This window comes from Symphalangus syndactylus, chromosome 2, assembly GCF_028878055.3.
Source record: "Symphalangus syndactylus isolate Jambi chromosome 2, NHGRI_mSymSyn1-v2.1_pri, whole genome shotgun sequence".
Classification (NCBI taxonomy): Eukaryota; Metazoa; Chordata; class Mammalia; order Primates; family Hylobatidae; genus Symphalangus; species Symphalangus syndactylus.
In genome coordinates, this window is record NC_072424.2 from 57,424,638 (window position 1) to 57,442,353 (window position 17,716).

Genomic DNA, 17,716 nt, shown 5'->3' on the forward strand with positions numbered 1-17,716 from the left:
GAAACGTTGCTGCTGAAATAAGAAATCAGCATCTAAAGTTGTTTTAAAATCCTCTTCATACTAGCAATCAAAATTAGTTTTCCCTTATAAAATAGAAAAGCCTTAAGGAAAGCAACACTGAATATATTTGGCACATGAAATGATAAATCAGTTGGTTAAGGTTATAAAATTGTTATGAATATGTATTTTTTGTCAATCAAATAAAAATCACAAAACTTTGATACTGCAAAATTTGCTTATTTCTGATGTGACATGAGATACAAGAAATAGATTACTTTCCTTTTTATAGACAATTTTCTTGATTCTCTTGTTTCTTTTTACTGTCATTGTGAAACCATTTCATCTTTCTCTTAATGTCACTGTTTGCTTACCAGAATTAGTCCTCTCACAAGCTTATTGAGGTTCAAAGTCAGTTCAAGTTTAGTTGTCTAATATGTACCAGTTAATTAGTTCACTGTCGACAGTAAGATAGATGTTTGCTTCCAAAGGCATGTTTGTGTATTTTCAACCCTTAGCAGTGAACTCACTAAAAGAAGAAATAGAGCAAATGCTGAATTGATTCCTCTTTTCAGTTTTTATACATCGAGTGGGCTGTCAAGTACGGGATAGATTAACACGTTGCTATTTTTCATGTATATTGTTATTAGCAACATATAAACACCTATTGTTTACTGCAATTAATGTAATTTTTATTTTCTTATAGAAATATGAGCTATACATTTTATAGTATAAGGTCTAATTTAATATATTTGATAATGAGTTTAGTCTCACCTATAGGTGGAGGAAACTTCTGATAAGCATGTTAGGTTGGGTTATTCTATGGTAACTAAATCCCCCCTTCTCCCAACACACACACACACACACACACACACACACACACTCTTCAGAAACCTACAGCAACAGAGCATCATTTCTCTGTCTCATGGCATGCCAAATACAGCTCTACTCCTCATCCTCCTTAATTTCAGAAATAAAGCTTTGAGTGTATAATCAACACTTAGGAAAAGTAACCATCCCAATTTGCCTAGGAATGAGTAGTTCAGTAGACATAAGACTTTTAGCTTTTAAAAAAAGAAAGTCCCAGGCAAACAGTTAAGTTGATCTCCTTAAATTCACCATACCATAATAAGTGAATTTATTTAAATGAAGATAATCATACTTCTATTTCAGAGGTAAAGTTTGAAATGTATAAATTTTGATATAAATTCCCAGACCACAGAAAATTTTCTGTTAAATATTTGTCACCTAATCTATGAATTAAATGGAAAATAGTATTTAAAATGGGATTATTTTAAAGCATCAATTCCAAATATTAATTTAAATAAATTAAAAAATCTAAGTGAACACTTCCATGTAAACTAACTAATTTTTAATCTCTTTGTTTCTAAATAAGATTGATGGACAAAAGTTAATATTACTGTAGTACCTGAGGTCACTGTGAAACTTAAGATATCTTAACAGAGAATACCATCATTCTACTGAAAATTAACTTCATTTTAAAAGAGAGACCACATTAAAATAACTGAATTCCACAAAGACACCTATCTGGTCATACAAATAACGTTTGACTCACTTAATTGTCTTTTTATTTAAGTTTACAAAAACAAAAGCAAAATAGTGTTTTAGCAAGCAACGAGCATTACATTAGTCGCCATTTCACTGTGAATTTGAAATAATTACTTTTCTTTTATTAGCAGCATTTTTGAAATTCATACTCAAAAAAAGGAAGTTGATTTAGTTAAAAATCATCTTACTTGTAAAACATAGTACTTAAGAAAATACTTTGTAGACTCCTGGTCAATATAATAAATATTTTTTCATAACAATATTACCAAAGTATTGTCATTTGTTTAGTATTCTCCACCATACAACAATTGTTCCTTAGGAATATCAACTGGAAATCTGGTTCATCCAATAAACCAAAATGAATTTACTAGTATAAAATTAATCAATAAAAACAGCTGTGGTAGATTTTAATGTTTCCCCTTTTCCCTTGGCTTCTAGAAAGATCAGAGCAATTTAAAGACAAACATTTAGTTTATTCATTCAATAGATGGCATCACTTGAAGCTTAAGAAGCTGCACATGTGTATTAAAGACAATGGACAAGAACAAATTAAGAGAGCAAAGGCCAGGAATGTATTTCATATAGCAAGCCAAAAAACACTTTAAGACTAAAAACAAAGCACCACCAGTTACCACTAATCTTAAGAAGATAAACATTATGAATGATTAAGAAGTTAACAAAGTTAATAAAGCTTTTGTAAATATACAAAAAGAACTTGTACACTGCTCAAAAGGCCTTTCTGTTGAAATGATCATCTACAGAAATGATGAGCCCCTCAACAACATGATGAAAGCGAACCAAGTTAATACTGATGAAGCTTCAAGATTAATGGCTCAGTTGTAATACAGTGGTGATGCATCTAATTCCTCCAAAGGACCATTAAGTTAAAAGTTTTACACAAAAAGTGCCTCCACTCTTCCATCTCACCAACATACTTTACTTATATTAACTTGCTTTAAAAGTTATATTGTACATCTATTTTCATGTTGGTGCTGTGAAATGTGTGTGTGTATCAGCATCCTCACATGAACACACAAGGTGTAAATGAGAGGTCAGAATCAGAGATAGACCTATATGACAATACTCCTAACCTCTACATATGGCTTAAATAAATTGCTCTTTTAAATTAACTGCTCTTAACATTCAGGTTGTTATGTTAGAGGATAATGTACTGGTATTGCAATAATTTTAAAAAGGTATTAAGAGCTGCAATCACAAATCACTCCCTCTAAATCCAAACTTTATCTAAAGTTATAATATCTTCATACTGTCCTTATTCAGTATAGAAGGGTATAAGTACAGATAAGTTGTTCGGACATACCTTGAAATATATCCTGGGTGGCTTTGCTTTTTTCATTAAGAAAAGCCAGAAGTCAAATTAGGTCTTCAGGTTAAAGTAGTAGGAAGAATACCACAGCACCCCTGTGAGCAGGGATTCATATTATTTTTGTCAATTTTCCTGGCATCTGTCATTGCTCCTTACTGGCTCATCTCTCTCAAGGTTATTACAGAATACTTAATGTCTCATTTTTAAATGGTTCCTTATCTCCTGAGTGGCAGAAACAGGGATTCATATCTTTGTTCCAACTTCCTCTGATATTCTTAGTTTAAAAAACAAACAAGAGCAAAAACAATTGTGGACAAAACAAAACACCTTAGACACGACTTAATTCAAACTTAGTTTTTGTTGTTGCTGTTTTGTTAATTTTTTTTTTGCTGCAGAGGACGTGATTTTATTGTTATTACTAAATAGTATTCCATTGTGTGCATGTATATGTATGTGTTTGTGTGTATAAACAATTTTCTTTATCCAGTCATCAATTGGTGGACACTTAGGTTGATTCCACATTTTTGGTATCATGAATAATGAATCTAAACATACTTGTGCTGGTATCCTTTTTATATAGTGATTTCTTTTCCTTTGCGTAGATATCCGGTAGTGCAATTGCTGGATCAAATCACATTTCTGTTTTTAGTTCTCTGAGAAATTCCCATACTATTCTCTATAGCAGTTGAACTAATTTACATTCCCATCAGCAGGGCATAAGCATTCCATTTCTCTGCATCTTCACCAACATCTATTGTTTTTTGACTTTTTAATATTGGCCATTCTGATTGGTATAAGATGATGTCTCATTATGGTTTTAATTTGCATGTCTCTGATGATTGGTGATGTTGACCATTTTTCCATATGTTGGCTGGCTATTTGTATGTGTTCTTTTGAAAAATATTGAGAGGTGGAGCCAAGATGGCCAAATAGGAACGGCTCCAGTCTACAGCTCCCAACGTGAGCGACGCAGAAGATGGGTGATTTCTGCATTTCCAACTGAGATACTGGGTTCATCTCAGTGGGTGCAGGACAGTGGGTGCAGCTCACTGTGCATGAGCCAAAGCAGGGCGAGGCATCGCCTCACCCAGGAAGTGCAAGGGGTCAGGGAATTCCCTTTCCTAGTCAAAGAAAGGGATGACAGATGGCACCTGGAAAATTGGGTCACTCCCACCCTAATACTGCTCTTTTCCAATGGGCTTAACAAACGGCACACCAGGAGATTATATCCTGCACCTGGCTCAGACAGTCCCACACTCACGGAGCCTCACTCGTTGCTAGCACAGCAGTCTGAGATCAAACTGCAAGGCAGCAGTAAGCCTGGGGGAGGGGTGCCCGTCATATCCTAGGCTTGAGTAGGTAAACAAAGCAGCCAGGAAACTAGAACTGGGTGGAGCACACCACAGCTCAAGGAGGCCTGCCTGCCTCTGTAGGCTGCACCTCTGGGGGCAGGGCACAGACAAACAAAAGACAGCAATAACCTCTGAAGACTTAAATGTCCCTGTTTGACAGCTTTGAAGAGAGTAGTGGTTCTCCCAGCACGCAGCTTGAGATTTGAGAATGGGCAGACTGCCTCCTCAAGTGGATCCTTGACTCTGGAGTAGCCTAACTGGGAGGCACCCCCAAGTAGGGGCAGACTGACACTTCACATGGCCGGGTACTCTTCAGAGACAAAACTTCCAGAGGAATGATGAGGCAGCAGCATGTGTGGTTCATCGATATCCACTGTTCTGCAGCTACCGCTGCTGATAACCAGGCAAACAGAGTCTGGAGTGGACATCCAGCAAACTCCAACAGACCTGCAGCTGAGGGTCCTGACTGTTAGAAGGAAAATTAACAAACAGAAAGGACATCCACACCAAAAACCCATCTGTGTGTCACTATCACCAAAGATCAAAGGTAGATAAAACCGCAAAGATGGAAAAAAACAGAGCAGAAAAACCGGAAACTCTAAAAATCAGAGCACCTCTCCTCCTCCAAAGGAACGCAGCTCCTCACCAGCAACGGAACAAAGCTGGATGGAGAACTACTTTGACGAGCTGAGAGAAGAAGGCTTCAGAAGATCAAACTACTCCGAGCTAAAGGAGGAAGTTCGAACCAATGGCAAAGAACTTAAAAACTTTGAAAAAAAATTAGATGAATGGATAACTATAATAACCAATGCAGAGAAGTCCTTAAAGGACCTCATGGAGCTGAAAACCACGGCACGAGAACTACGTGATAAATGCACAAGCCTCAGTAGCTGATGCAATCAAGTGGAAGAAAGGGTATCAGTGATGGAAGATGAAATGAATGAAATGAAGCATGAAGAGAAGTTTAGAGAAAAAAGAATAAAAAGAAATGAACAAAGCCTCCAAGAAATATAGGACTATGTGAAAAGACCAAATCTATGTCTGATTGGTGTACTGAAAAGTGACGGCGAGAATGGAACCAAGTTGGAAAACACTCTGCAGGATATTATCCAGGACAACTTCCCCAATCTAGCAAGGCAGGCCAACATTCAAATTCAGGAAATACGGAGAATGCCACAAAGATATTCCTTGAGAAGAGCAACTCCAAGACACATAATTGTCAGATTCACCAAAGTTGAAATGAAGGAAAAAATGTTAAGGGCAGCCAGAGAGAAAGGTTGGGTTACCCACAAAGGGAAGGCCATCAGACTAACAGCTGATCTCTTGGCAGAAACTCTGCAAGCCAGAAAAGAGTGGGGGCCGGTATTCAACATTCGTCAAGAAAAGAATTTTCAACCCAGAATTTTATATCCAGCCAAACTAAGCTTCATAAGTGAAGTAGAAATAAAATACTTTACAGACAAGCAAATGCTGAGTGATTTTGTCACCACCAGGCCTGCCCTAAAGAGCTCCTGAAGGAAGCACTAAACATGGAAAGGAACAACCAGTACCAGCCACTGCAAAAACATGCCAAATTGTAAAGACCATCGAGGCTAGGAAGAAACTGCGTTAACTAATGAGCAAAATAACCAACTAACATCATAATGACAGGATCAAATTCACACTTAACAATACTAACCTTAAATGTAAATAGGCTAAATGCCCCAATTAAAAGGCACACACTGGCAAATTGGATAAAGAGTCAAGACCCATCAGTGTGCTGTATTCAGGAAACCCATCTCACATGCAGAGACACACATAGACTCAAAATAAAGGGAAAGAGGAAGATCTACCAAGCAAATGGAAAACAAAAAAAGGCAGAGGTTGCAATTCTAGTCTCTGATAAAACAGACTTTAAACAAAAAAAGATCAAAAGAGACAAAGAAGGCCATTACCAGATTCAATGCCATCCCCATCAAGCTACCAATGACTCTTCACAGAATTGGAAAAAAACTACTTTAAAGTTCATATGGAACAAAAAAGAGCCCACATTGCCAAGTCAATCCTAAGCCGAAAGAAAAAAGCTGGAGGGAATCATGCTACCTGACTTCAAACTATACTACAAGGCTACAGTAACCAAAACAGCATGGTACTGCTACCAAAACAGAGATATAGACCAATGGAACAGAACAGAGCACTCAGAAATAATGCTGCATATCTACAACCATCTGATGTTTGACAAACCTGACAAAAACAAGCAATGGGGAAAGGACTCCCTATTTAATAAATGGTGCTGGGAAAACTGGCTAGCCATATGTAAAAAGCTGAAACTGAATCCCTTCCTTACACCTTATACAAAAATTAATTCAAGATCGATGAAACACTTACATGTTAGACCTAAAACCATAAAAACCCTAGAAGAAAGCCTAGGCAATACCATTCAGGACATAGGCATGGGCAAGGACTTCATGTCTAAAACACCAAAAGCAATAGCAACAAAAGCCAAAATTGACAAATGGCATCTAATTAAACTAAAGAGCTTCTGCACAGCAAAAGAAACTACCATCAGAGTGAACGGGCAACCTACAAAATGGGAGAAAATTTTCACAACCTACTCATCTGACAAAGGGCTAATATCCAGAATCTACAATGAACTCAAACAAATTTACAAGAAAAAAACAAACAACCCCATCAAAAAGTGGGCGAAGGATGTGAACAGACACTTCTCAAAAGAAGACATTTATGCAGCCAAAAAACACATGAAAAAATGCTCATCATCACTGGCCATCAGAGAAATGCAAATCAAAAGCACAATGAGATACCATCTCACACCAGTTAGAATGGCCATCATTAAAAAGTCAGGAAACAAGAGGTGCTGGAGAGGATGTGGAGAAATAGGAACACTTTTACACTGTTGGTGGGACTGTAAACTAGTTCAACCATTGTGGAAGTCAGTGTGGTGATTCTGCAGGGATCTAGAACTGGAAATATCATTTGACCCAGCCATCCCATTACTGGGTATATACCCAAAGGATTATAAATCATGCTGCTATAAAGACACATGCACATGTATGTTTATTGCGGCACTATTCACAATAGCAAAGACTTGGAACCAACCCAAATGTCCAACAATGATAGACTGGATTCAGAAAATGTGGCACATATACACCATGGAATACTATGCAGCCATAAAAAATGATGAGTTTATGTCCCTTGTAGGGACATGGATGAAGCTGGAAACCATCATTATGAGCAAACTATTGCAAGGACAAAAAAACCGAACACCGCATGTTCTCACTGATAGGTGGGAATTGAACAATGAGAACACATGGACACAGGAAGGGGAACATCACACACTGGGGACTGTTGTGGGGTAGGGGGGAGGGGTAGGGATAGCATTAGGAAATATTCCTAATGCTAAATGATGAGTTAATGGGTGCAGCACACCAATATGGCACATGTATACATATGTAACAAACCTGCACATTGTGCACATGTACCCTAAAACTTAAAGTATAACAATAATAAAATAAAAAAATAAATAAATAGTAAAGAAAAATATCTATTCTTGTCATTTGTCCACTTTTTAATTGGGTTATTTGGTTATATTTTGAATTCATTGAGTTGCTTGATTTCCTTATAAATTCTGGATTTTAGTCCCCTGTTGGATGAATAATTTGCAAATATTTTCTCCCAATCTGAAGGTTGTCTGTTCACTTTATTGATTATTTCTTTTGCTGTGTAGAAGCATTTTAGGTTAATCAAGTCTTATTTGTTTATTTTTGTTTTAGTTGCTTGTACTTTGAGATCTCAGTCATGAGTTCTCTTCCTAGGCTAGTGTCCAGAAGAGGATATTCTTAAATTATTTTTAAATTTTTATTTCAATACTTTTGGGGGTATAGGTGGTTTTTAGTTACATGAATATGTTCTTTAGTGGTGATTTCTTAGATTTTTGTAGACCAGTCACCGAAGAAGTGTACACTGTACTCAATATGCAGTCTTTGGGGACTCAGAGGGAAGGGTGAGAGGGGGATGAGAGATAAAAACTGTTTATTGTTTTGTTAAGTTTTAAGTGCAGAAATGACTCTACAGAATCCTATCAATATGAATAAGTTTATTTTGTACAGTCACATATTCAGAATTTATTAGGCTTTCATATTTTCTATCACAATGGGGACCTAAATCCAATAAAGACAATCTCCACTGACAGTGAAGATTGGTTAATGCCATCTGTAGAGTTGAACATTTGATGTCTCAGTATAAAGGTAATGGGTTAAAGCTTTTGATCATCTCACAACTGGGAAATATATCATAAAATTGTATTTTTTGGTAGTCATTTAATATAATTAAATGATAATTATTTTTTAAATTATTTTTTTTCTTTTTTTTTCTTTTTTTTTTGAGACAAAGTCTTATTCGGCAGCCCAGGCTGGAGTGCAGTGGTGTGATCTCAGCTCACCACAATCTCTGCCTCCCTGGTTCAAGTGATTCTCCTGCCTCAGCCTCCAGAGTAGGTGGGATTACAGGCACACGCCACTGCACCTGACTAACTTTTTGTATTTTTAGTAGAGACAGAGTTTTACCATGTTGGCCAGGCTGGTCTTCAACTCCCGACCTCAGGTAATCCACCCGCCTCCGCCTCCCAAAATGCTAGGATTACAGGCATGAGGCACTGCGCCTGGCCAATTTTGTTTTTATTTTCCTCACATTTCGGGTTGACTCATACTTTAGGGTTGTTGTGCAATTAGGAAATTGTGATTGCAAATCCAGGTAGACCACCATGACTTGAAACAGAACAATGTTTACTTAGTGTAGTACTTTCATTAATGGAACTGTCAGATTCCTTGTGCTGCATGTCTCAGCTGTGCTTTTCTCTGCCAAATTCAAGGGAGATTTGTTAATAAAAAATGTGGAGAAGTAGAAATAATTGAGGGGTATGCTCTAAAGAGAATACATAGCCCTAGTTTGTCTCTAGGGCTTAAATTTTATGCTGGCTGATGTCTTCCTAATACCTAAGTAGTGTAGCATGTACTAAAACTTAGTGAAGACCTCATTGCAACCTAAAATGGTTTACATTTAGTTAGTTCAGTTGTGGATATAACTGTATATGATTTTTGTATTTGAAGATGCTGGAGATTACCATAAACAAATATTATTAGACAATATGCCCTGATTATCTTAAACTATTTTCAAATGATAGCAGAAGTCTAATTTGAACACACTATGACATTTTATTGTGCTAATTCTACTGCTATAAGTGTTTTAAATGGTGTGTCTCTTAATTTATACCATAGGTATTTTTAATTTGTGAGGGGACAGATGTATTATCAAACAGAAGATTAGGGACTGTTGTCTATTGAGAGTGAGTCAAAGCTAAAAGATTATCATATAGGCTTTTGAACATGGAATGACAAAAGATAGTATGGAAAGAAAAGATAAAGAAATAGAAGAAATAAAGAGAAGTATAAAAACTGTGTCCCATAAAATTTTCTATAATCACTGCGGTTTTAAAAATTAGCTGTTTATGTTATATGTATATGTTGAAAAATATTTCAAAAAAGAATTTACCATTTTTCCTTGTTTCCTTTTTGTAGTATGTATGCATTCCAGGGTGCACAAGAAATCCATGTTGGTTTTTGAAGAATGTTTACCTAATTCATCAACACCTCTGCTACTGTGGAGTCACCTTCCGTGGTATTTGCCAAGGTAAAGGTCCTGCTCAATTTGAATATGTGTGGCAATTAGGATTTGCAGGTAACAAATTTATGTATTTTTTTAATCTGCTTCAATCATTTCAAAATTTGCTAGTCATGTATTCATTTTCTAAACACACAAAGTATTTTATATCTCAAAACATAATATAAACTAAAAATAAAATTAATACTCTTAATTTCTGATGTATTCCTTTAACTGACATGTTTAACACCAACTACATCCTAGGAAATCTACTTGGTGCAAGACAGATAATAGTGAAGTAAACTAGAGCTATTTTCTACTTTCATAAATCCATTTGTTGGAAGGGAGTGGTTAATGGACAAATACAGTAATAACTATGTAATTTTATTTAAAATCAGAATGCTCTTATGAAAACAGGTAGCATTCCATGAATGCTCATAAGCAATGAGCCTGTTTAGAAAAAAAGAAAAAAAAACCGGGCAATTGAGATATTGATTTGGGTTGTAAGAAAAGGTTTCCAGGAGAAAATGACCCCTGAAGAGAGATATAGAGAATAATGTCATGGCAGAGAAGTTGGAGAAGAGAGGATTCTGGGTTGAGAGAATTTATTTGTAAAAACATTATATTAGACGAAATGGTTTCTTTGAAGGCCTGTCTGGGGCTGTGAGAAAAGACTAATAACAATTCCATGGAGGGGGTAAAGCCAGAACTAAAATGCTGGGTTAGATATTTTGACTTCTATTCTAAAAGGAATAGAAAATTACTATAGGTATTGACGCATTCGATAAGTTTATAGCAAGTAGAGAAATACATGGAAGAGAAGAAAAAAGCTAGGGAGTTGGTTGGAGTAATAATGTGAGTCATAATGCTGGAAGCTTGAAATAAATGGAAGATCTTGTTTATGAATTGGAAATAGCAAGTGATGAAGGTGTCAACAGGACTCCTAGTTTTCTGTCTTACACACTTGAAGTGAAATCATTTCAGCACTTGTATTCCCATATATGTTTTTGTTTTATAGAGTTTCAATTTATATCACAATCTATTTTGATGAGCATAATTTTCATTCTTTGATTACATTTTTAATATTATTTAACTTAGCTGATGCAAATTTGATTTACATTCTTAAGACTATATGGTATTTTCATTCTTTTAAGGAATATTTCCTCTGACAATGATATTTTGGCACTTCAGTTTACAAACAACCAGCAAATTAACAGTCTGATGTGTCTGTTTTTGAGTAACAGCTAATCAACAGCAGCTGAATTTCTATCATTGTATTACATCACAACAGTGTTGAAGTAAACTAACAATTAGCCTTTTAAACAGAAAACATGATAATTTATTTCACTATGCTCATAAAATAGTATAGTGTAGAGTTAACAACCTTTAGTGACAGAAATAGTTATCAGTTCAATTAATCAGATCACACTGAAGACCAAAAGTGGTAGAAGAGAGCAAAGCATTGTTGACTATACTATGTTGATGCTAAAAGGAACGTTCAGAGACTCTGTTGTGAATACTTACTATTTTATAAATGACACAATCAGATGAAACAAAGAAATAAATATAGTTAAGGTTAGAGGAATTAACCTCAGGACTATTTAGGGATTGTGTCAGTTCAGTTGTTTTTAAACCCTGACCACATATTAGAATCATCTGAAGGAGCTCTTGAAACATACTAATGGTCAACCCTCATCACAGAACTGTCAAACTGGAATTGTAGTGAGATGGACACAGAGTATTTTTTGAGGTTCCCTAAATGCTTTTAATGTGCAGATTGAGAAATGCTCTCTACTTTTACAACCAAATTAGTTCACATATTTCAGTGCTTGCATCGTTTTTGCACTTCATTTTCCTTTGTCTCATAGTAGGAATAATGCTTTCATATGTTTGGTTATTTTTAAATATTAAACTTCTTTTGAGAACTAAAAATTGCTACAGGGAACATATTCACAATGATGAAATAGCAAAAGTATTTTTGAAGGAAAATGGAAGGAATAATAGCAAGTCAAATTGCTCATGGATAAATCAGATTTGAGCAAATATAGTCAACTTTATGAATGGCAGTAAAATAACAAATATATGTTTTATAAAATGGGTGGTGTAATACAGAGTTAAAATTACTCATGGATAACTTAGCAGAAAGCAATTATCTTCAAAACAATGTATGTATATTTAATCATTATTCCTTCCTGAATTACTGGACAGAACTTACTGAATATAGCTAATTATAACAAAAATTAAAATTATGTGACCCCTTCATCTGAGAATCTAAATGACTTGGGCTTTTGAATGGAAAAGAAGCAGTGTGATAATGCACAGCCTGAATGAATGTTTAAGTAAAACACTTAAACTCATTTTGAATTTCAATATGAAGATTCACCAGTGAAACTTCTCAAGTTTTCAAAACAAAATAGAAGTTAAAATAAATGAAAAAATATGTAAATAGAATTATACATTTTATGTATTGCAAAATTCCTTCTTATTTCTTTTGGTAATTGCCATTAAGATCTTCTTTTACTTTTTTCCTCATGAAATATAAAATGTAATTGAAGAGGAACTTTAAAATCATGCTGGTAATTTTGCATGGGGTGCATTAATTTTACCAGCAGGAAAATTATTTTAATTAAGGGATTTTTCTAACAACTAAATGAAGTGCCTTACACGCCCAATCAATTCTTGCCAATATGATTGCTCTACAGAGAAGGGATGGTAATTAATTAGAAGAAGCCCCTTCAAGGACAATTGGTCGACAGTGCACATCTTGAGAAAGAGCTGACATGCACTGTGTCTTTTCAATGTCATCATCTATGTTCATTATGTGTATTGTTAGGTTTGAGGAAAGGAGCTACTGACAGAGTGGATAAAGAGTTGCGAAGTGAAGTAAGACAATATGAATCATGCTTAAGAAAAGATAAAATCCTAGATAAAAAAGAAAATAAGACAGAGAAGTTCTTTTAAATCTCTTTCTTCTTGAAGCATATCATTATTTCAGTTTGCTTATCCAAGTTAAACATAGAGTTAAAACACTTAACATGTACTAGTGAACTTTTTTTCTAAATAAATAGCGCTTGTTGCATATGTGAGTTGATATTGCAAACAAATATTTAATTTGAAAGTTTTATTTTTCCTTTATAAAGTAATGGAACTTCTGATAGAAGACCTTCCAGGATATTAATTATAATCTATGCATTATACCTTACTTCTTAAATTTTAAACGATTTTTGTGAAAATAGGAAACGCTATATCAACAAAGCAATCTTTATCAAAATCTATTTTTCTTAGTATATTGTTCTACCTTCAAGTCTTCCTTTGTCAAATGACTACTATTTATATATCTATCAAGTATTTTAGGGACTTTAGTTTTAACCTTTAGTTGAAGACTTTTTAAAAATCTGAGTATTAAAAATAGTGGTTTAGTACTTTTCATTCATATCACTTATAGTAAGTTTTTAAAGCATTTTTACATGCTTTGAAAGAGAATTCTCTTAATTAAATCACTAATTAGAAATGAACAACTTTCTTAAACAGAACAAAGCTAATTAAATCATAAGGAAGAAAATATTTCTTACAAACAAGAATTAAAATGTTAAAATGCATTGGACTAAAATTAACAAAAACATGCAACTTCTACATGGAGAAAACTTTAGATATTGCTGTAGTATAGGTGCATGCATACATAATCTGACAGAAAATTCTAAAGATATATTATGCTGTAGCTACTATTATTCTTAATAGTTTTTCTTTCAACCTTCATACTAATTATATTAGTGATTTACACACTACCATACAGTATTTCATTATTCTGAATTTTACAAATTGTTTACATTTGCCAGTGGGTTTTATAATTTCAGAAGTGTTCTTACCACAAACATGATAACTATATGAGGTAATGCGTATGTTAATTAGCTAGATTTGGTCATTCTGCAATGTGTGTATACTTCAAAATATCATGTTGTATATGATACATATATAATCATAACCTTATGTATGATACATAGAGTTTCATCTGTAAATTCAAAATAATAATAATAACCTTCCCCCTGAAAAGCTTTTTTTTTTTTAAGTATTTTTTTTTTATTATTATACTTTAGGTTTTAGGGTACATGGGCACAATGTGCAGGTTTGTTACATATGTATCCATGTGTCATATTGGTTTGCTGTACCCATTAACTCGTCATTTAGCATTAGGTATATCTCCTAATGCTGTCCCTCCCCCCTCCCCCCATCCCACAACAGTCCCCGGAGTGTGATGTTCCCCTTCCTGTGTCCATGAGTTCTCATTGTTCAATTCCCACCTATCAGTGAGAACATGCGGTGTTTGGTTTTTTGTCCTTGCGATAGTTTACTGAGAATGATGGTTTCCAGTTTCATCCATGTCCCTACAAAGGACATGAACTCATCATTTTTATGGCTGCATAGTATTCCATGGTGTATATGTGCCACATTTTCTGAATCCAGTCTACCATTGTTGGACATTTGGGTTGGTTCCAACTCTTTGCTATTGTGAATAGTGCCGCAATAAACATACACGTGCATGTGTCTTTATAGCAGCATGATTTATAATCCTTTGGGTATGTACCCAGTAATGGGATGGCTGGGTCAAATGGTATTTCTAGTTCTAGATCTCTGAGGAATCGCCACACTGACTTCCACAATGGTTGAACTAGTTTACAGTCCCACCAACAGTGTAAAAGTGTTCCTATTTCTCCACATCCTCTCCAGCACCTGTTGTTTCCTGACTTTTTAATGATGGCCATTCTAACTGGTGTGAGGTGGTATCTCATTGTGGTTTTGGTTTGCATTTCTCTGATGGCCAGTGATGATGAGCATTTTTTCATGTGTTTTTTGGCTGCATGAATGTCTTCTTTTGAGAAGTGTCTGTTCATGTCCTTCACCCACTTTTTGATGGGGTTGTTTGTTTTTTTCTTGTAAATTTGTTTGAGTTCATTGTAGATTCTGGATATTAGCCCTTTGTCAGATGAGTAGGTTGTGAAAATTTTCTCCCATTCTGTAGTTTGCCTGTTCACTCTGATGGTAGTTTCTTTTGCTATGCAGAAGCTCTTTAGTTTAATTAGATCCCATTTGTCAATTTTTGGCTTTCGTTGCCATTGCTTTTGGTATTTTAGACATGAAGTCCTTGCCCATGCCTATCTCCTGAATGGTATTGCCTAGGTTTTCTTCTAGGGTTTTTATGGTTTTAGGTCTAACATGTAAGTCTTTAATCCATCTTGAATTAATTTTTGTAAAAGGTGTCAGGAAGAGATCCAGTTTCAGCTTTCTACATATGGCTAGCCAGTTTTCCTGGCACCATTTATTAAATAGGGAATCCTTTCCCCATTTCTTGTTTTTGTCAGGTTTGTCAAAGATCAGATAGTTGTAGATATGCGGCATTATTTCTGAGGGCTCTGTTCTGTTCCATTGATCTATGTCTCTGTTGTGGTACCAGTACCATGCTGTTTTGATTACTGTAGCCTTGTAGTATAGTTTGAAGTCAGGTAATGTGATGCCTCCAGCTTTGTTCTTTTGGCTTAGGATTGACTTGGCAATGCGGGCTCTTTTTTGGTTGCATATGATGCTAAAAACTCGCAATAAATTAGGTATTGATGGGACGTATCTCAAAATATTAAGAGCTATTTATGACAAACCCACAGCCAATATCATACTGAATGGGCAAAAACTGGAAGCACTCCCTTTGAAATCTGGCACAAGACAGGGATGCCCTCTCTCACCACTCCTATTCAACATAGTGCTGGAAGTTCTGGCCAGGGTAATCAGGCAGGAGAAGGAAATAAAGGGCATTCAATTAGGAAAAGAGGAAGTCAAATTGTCCCTGTTTGCAGATGACATGATGGTATATCTAGAAAACCCCATTGTCTCAGCCCAAAATCTCCTTAAGCTGATTAGCAACTTCAGCAAAGTCTCAGGATACAAAATCAATGTACAAAATTCACAAGCATTCTTGTACACCAATCACAGACAAACAGAGAGCCAAATCATGAGTGAAATCCCATTCACAATTGCTACAAAGAGAATAAAATACCTAGGAATCCAACTTACAAGGGACATGAAGGACCTCTTCAAGGAGAACTACAAACCACTGCTCAATGAAATAAAAGAGGATACAAACAAATGGAAGAACATTCCATGCTCATGGGTTGGAAGAATCAATATCGTGAAAATGGCCATACTGCCCAAGGTAATTTATAGATTAAATGCTATCCCCATCAAGCTACCAATGACTTTCTTCACAGAATTGAAAAACTTATATTATACTGGAGATACATCTTTTAAAGATTTCAACTCTTCATATTATTTTATAGGTTTATTGAGATTCTAATAAAATAATGGTGTTATCTTTGTGTTCTATGAAATTGACATCTTATTTCTTAATGTTCACATGGAATAAAAGACAAAGCCAAGTGTACTCTACAAAAGTGCATCATTTGCACAAGTGATGTATATAATGAGCTCTGCCATATATTAAAGTAGATTACATTGCTTCATGAATGAAAAGCATAGCACCACTGCATTGGTAGTCAACAAATATGACAAAATACAAAGTCTCAAAATGAATCCAAGACATGAAAAAATATATAACATATAATAAAACTTCCATCTCAGATTATTAGAATAAGTAGGGACTATTTAATAATTAACATGGAACAACTGGATAGCCATCTGAAAAAAAATTCAACTTGTTTATACCTTTAAACATTCTCTGGATTAAATTGAAATAGATAAAAGTTTTGATACATAAAAAAGAAAGTATAAAAATATTAGAGAATATTGGAGAAATGCTTTGTAAATTTGGATGGGGGAGGAATGAAACTAAACCCCTATCTCCCACCATATACAAAAAGCAAATCAAAATGGATTAAAGACTTACATCTAAGACTTCAAACTGTGAAACTACTAAAAGAATACATTGGGGAAACTATCCAGCATATTGGACTGGGCAAAGATTTCTTGAGTAATATCCCCCAAGCACTAGTAATCAAACAAAAAATAGACAAATGAGCTCACACCAAGTTAAAATGCTTCTGTAGAAGAAAGGAAACAAAAAAGACAAAACTCACAGAATGGTAGATCATATTTGCAAACTATCTATCTGACAAGGGATTAATAACAATACAAAAGGTGCTCAAACAACTCTACAGGAATAAAATAATAATATAATTTTTAGAAATGGGAAAAAAGATCTAAATAGATATTGCTCAAAAGAAGATATGCAATAGCAAACAGGCATATGAAAATGTGCTCAACATAATTGGTCATCAGATAAATGCAAATCAAAACTAAAATGAGATGTCATCTCACTCCAGTGCAAAGGATAGGCAATAACAAATGCTAGCAAGAATGTATAGAAAAGCGAACCCTTGTACACTGTTGGGCTGGGAATGTAAATTAGTACAATCACTGTGGAGAACAGTTTGGAGGTTCCTAAAAAATACTAAAAGTAGAACTGCCACGTGATCCAGCAATCCCACTGCTAGGTATATACTCAAATGAAAAGGGATAAGTATATTGAAAAGATATCTGCACTCCCATGTTTACTTCAGCACTATTCACAATAGCCAAGATTTTGAAGCAACCTGGGTGTCCATCAACAGATGAATGAGTAAGGGAAATACGGTATATTTACCCAATGGAATACTATTCAGCTATATAAAAAAATGAGATCCTGTCATTTGCAACAACATGGATGGAACTAGAGGTCATTATGTTACGTGAAATAAACCAGGCACAGAAAGACAAAGTCACATGTTCTCACGTGTTTGTAGGAGCTTAAAATTAAAACAATGGAACTCATACA

General features: G+C 35.0%; 1 protein-coding gene across 1 annotated transcript in view; it reads left to right on the forward strand.

The window, feature by feature from the left end:
• Positions 1 to 17,716, forward strand: part of EYS (eyes shut homolog) — a 2,088,383-nt gene that overhangs the window by 412,744 nt on the left and 1,657,923 nt on the right. The window contains exon 10 of the mRNA XM_063618766.1: positions 9,819 to 9,978. Coding sequence (XP_063474836.1) covers positions 9,819 to 9,978 — 160 coding nt within the window. The remainder of the gene's footprint in view (positions 1 to 9,818; positions 9,979 to 17,716) is intronic.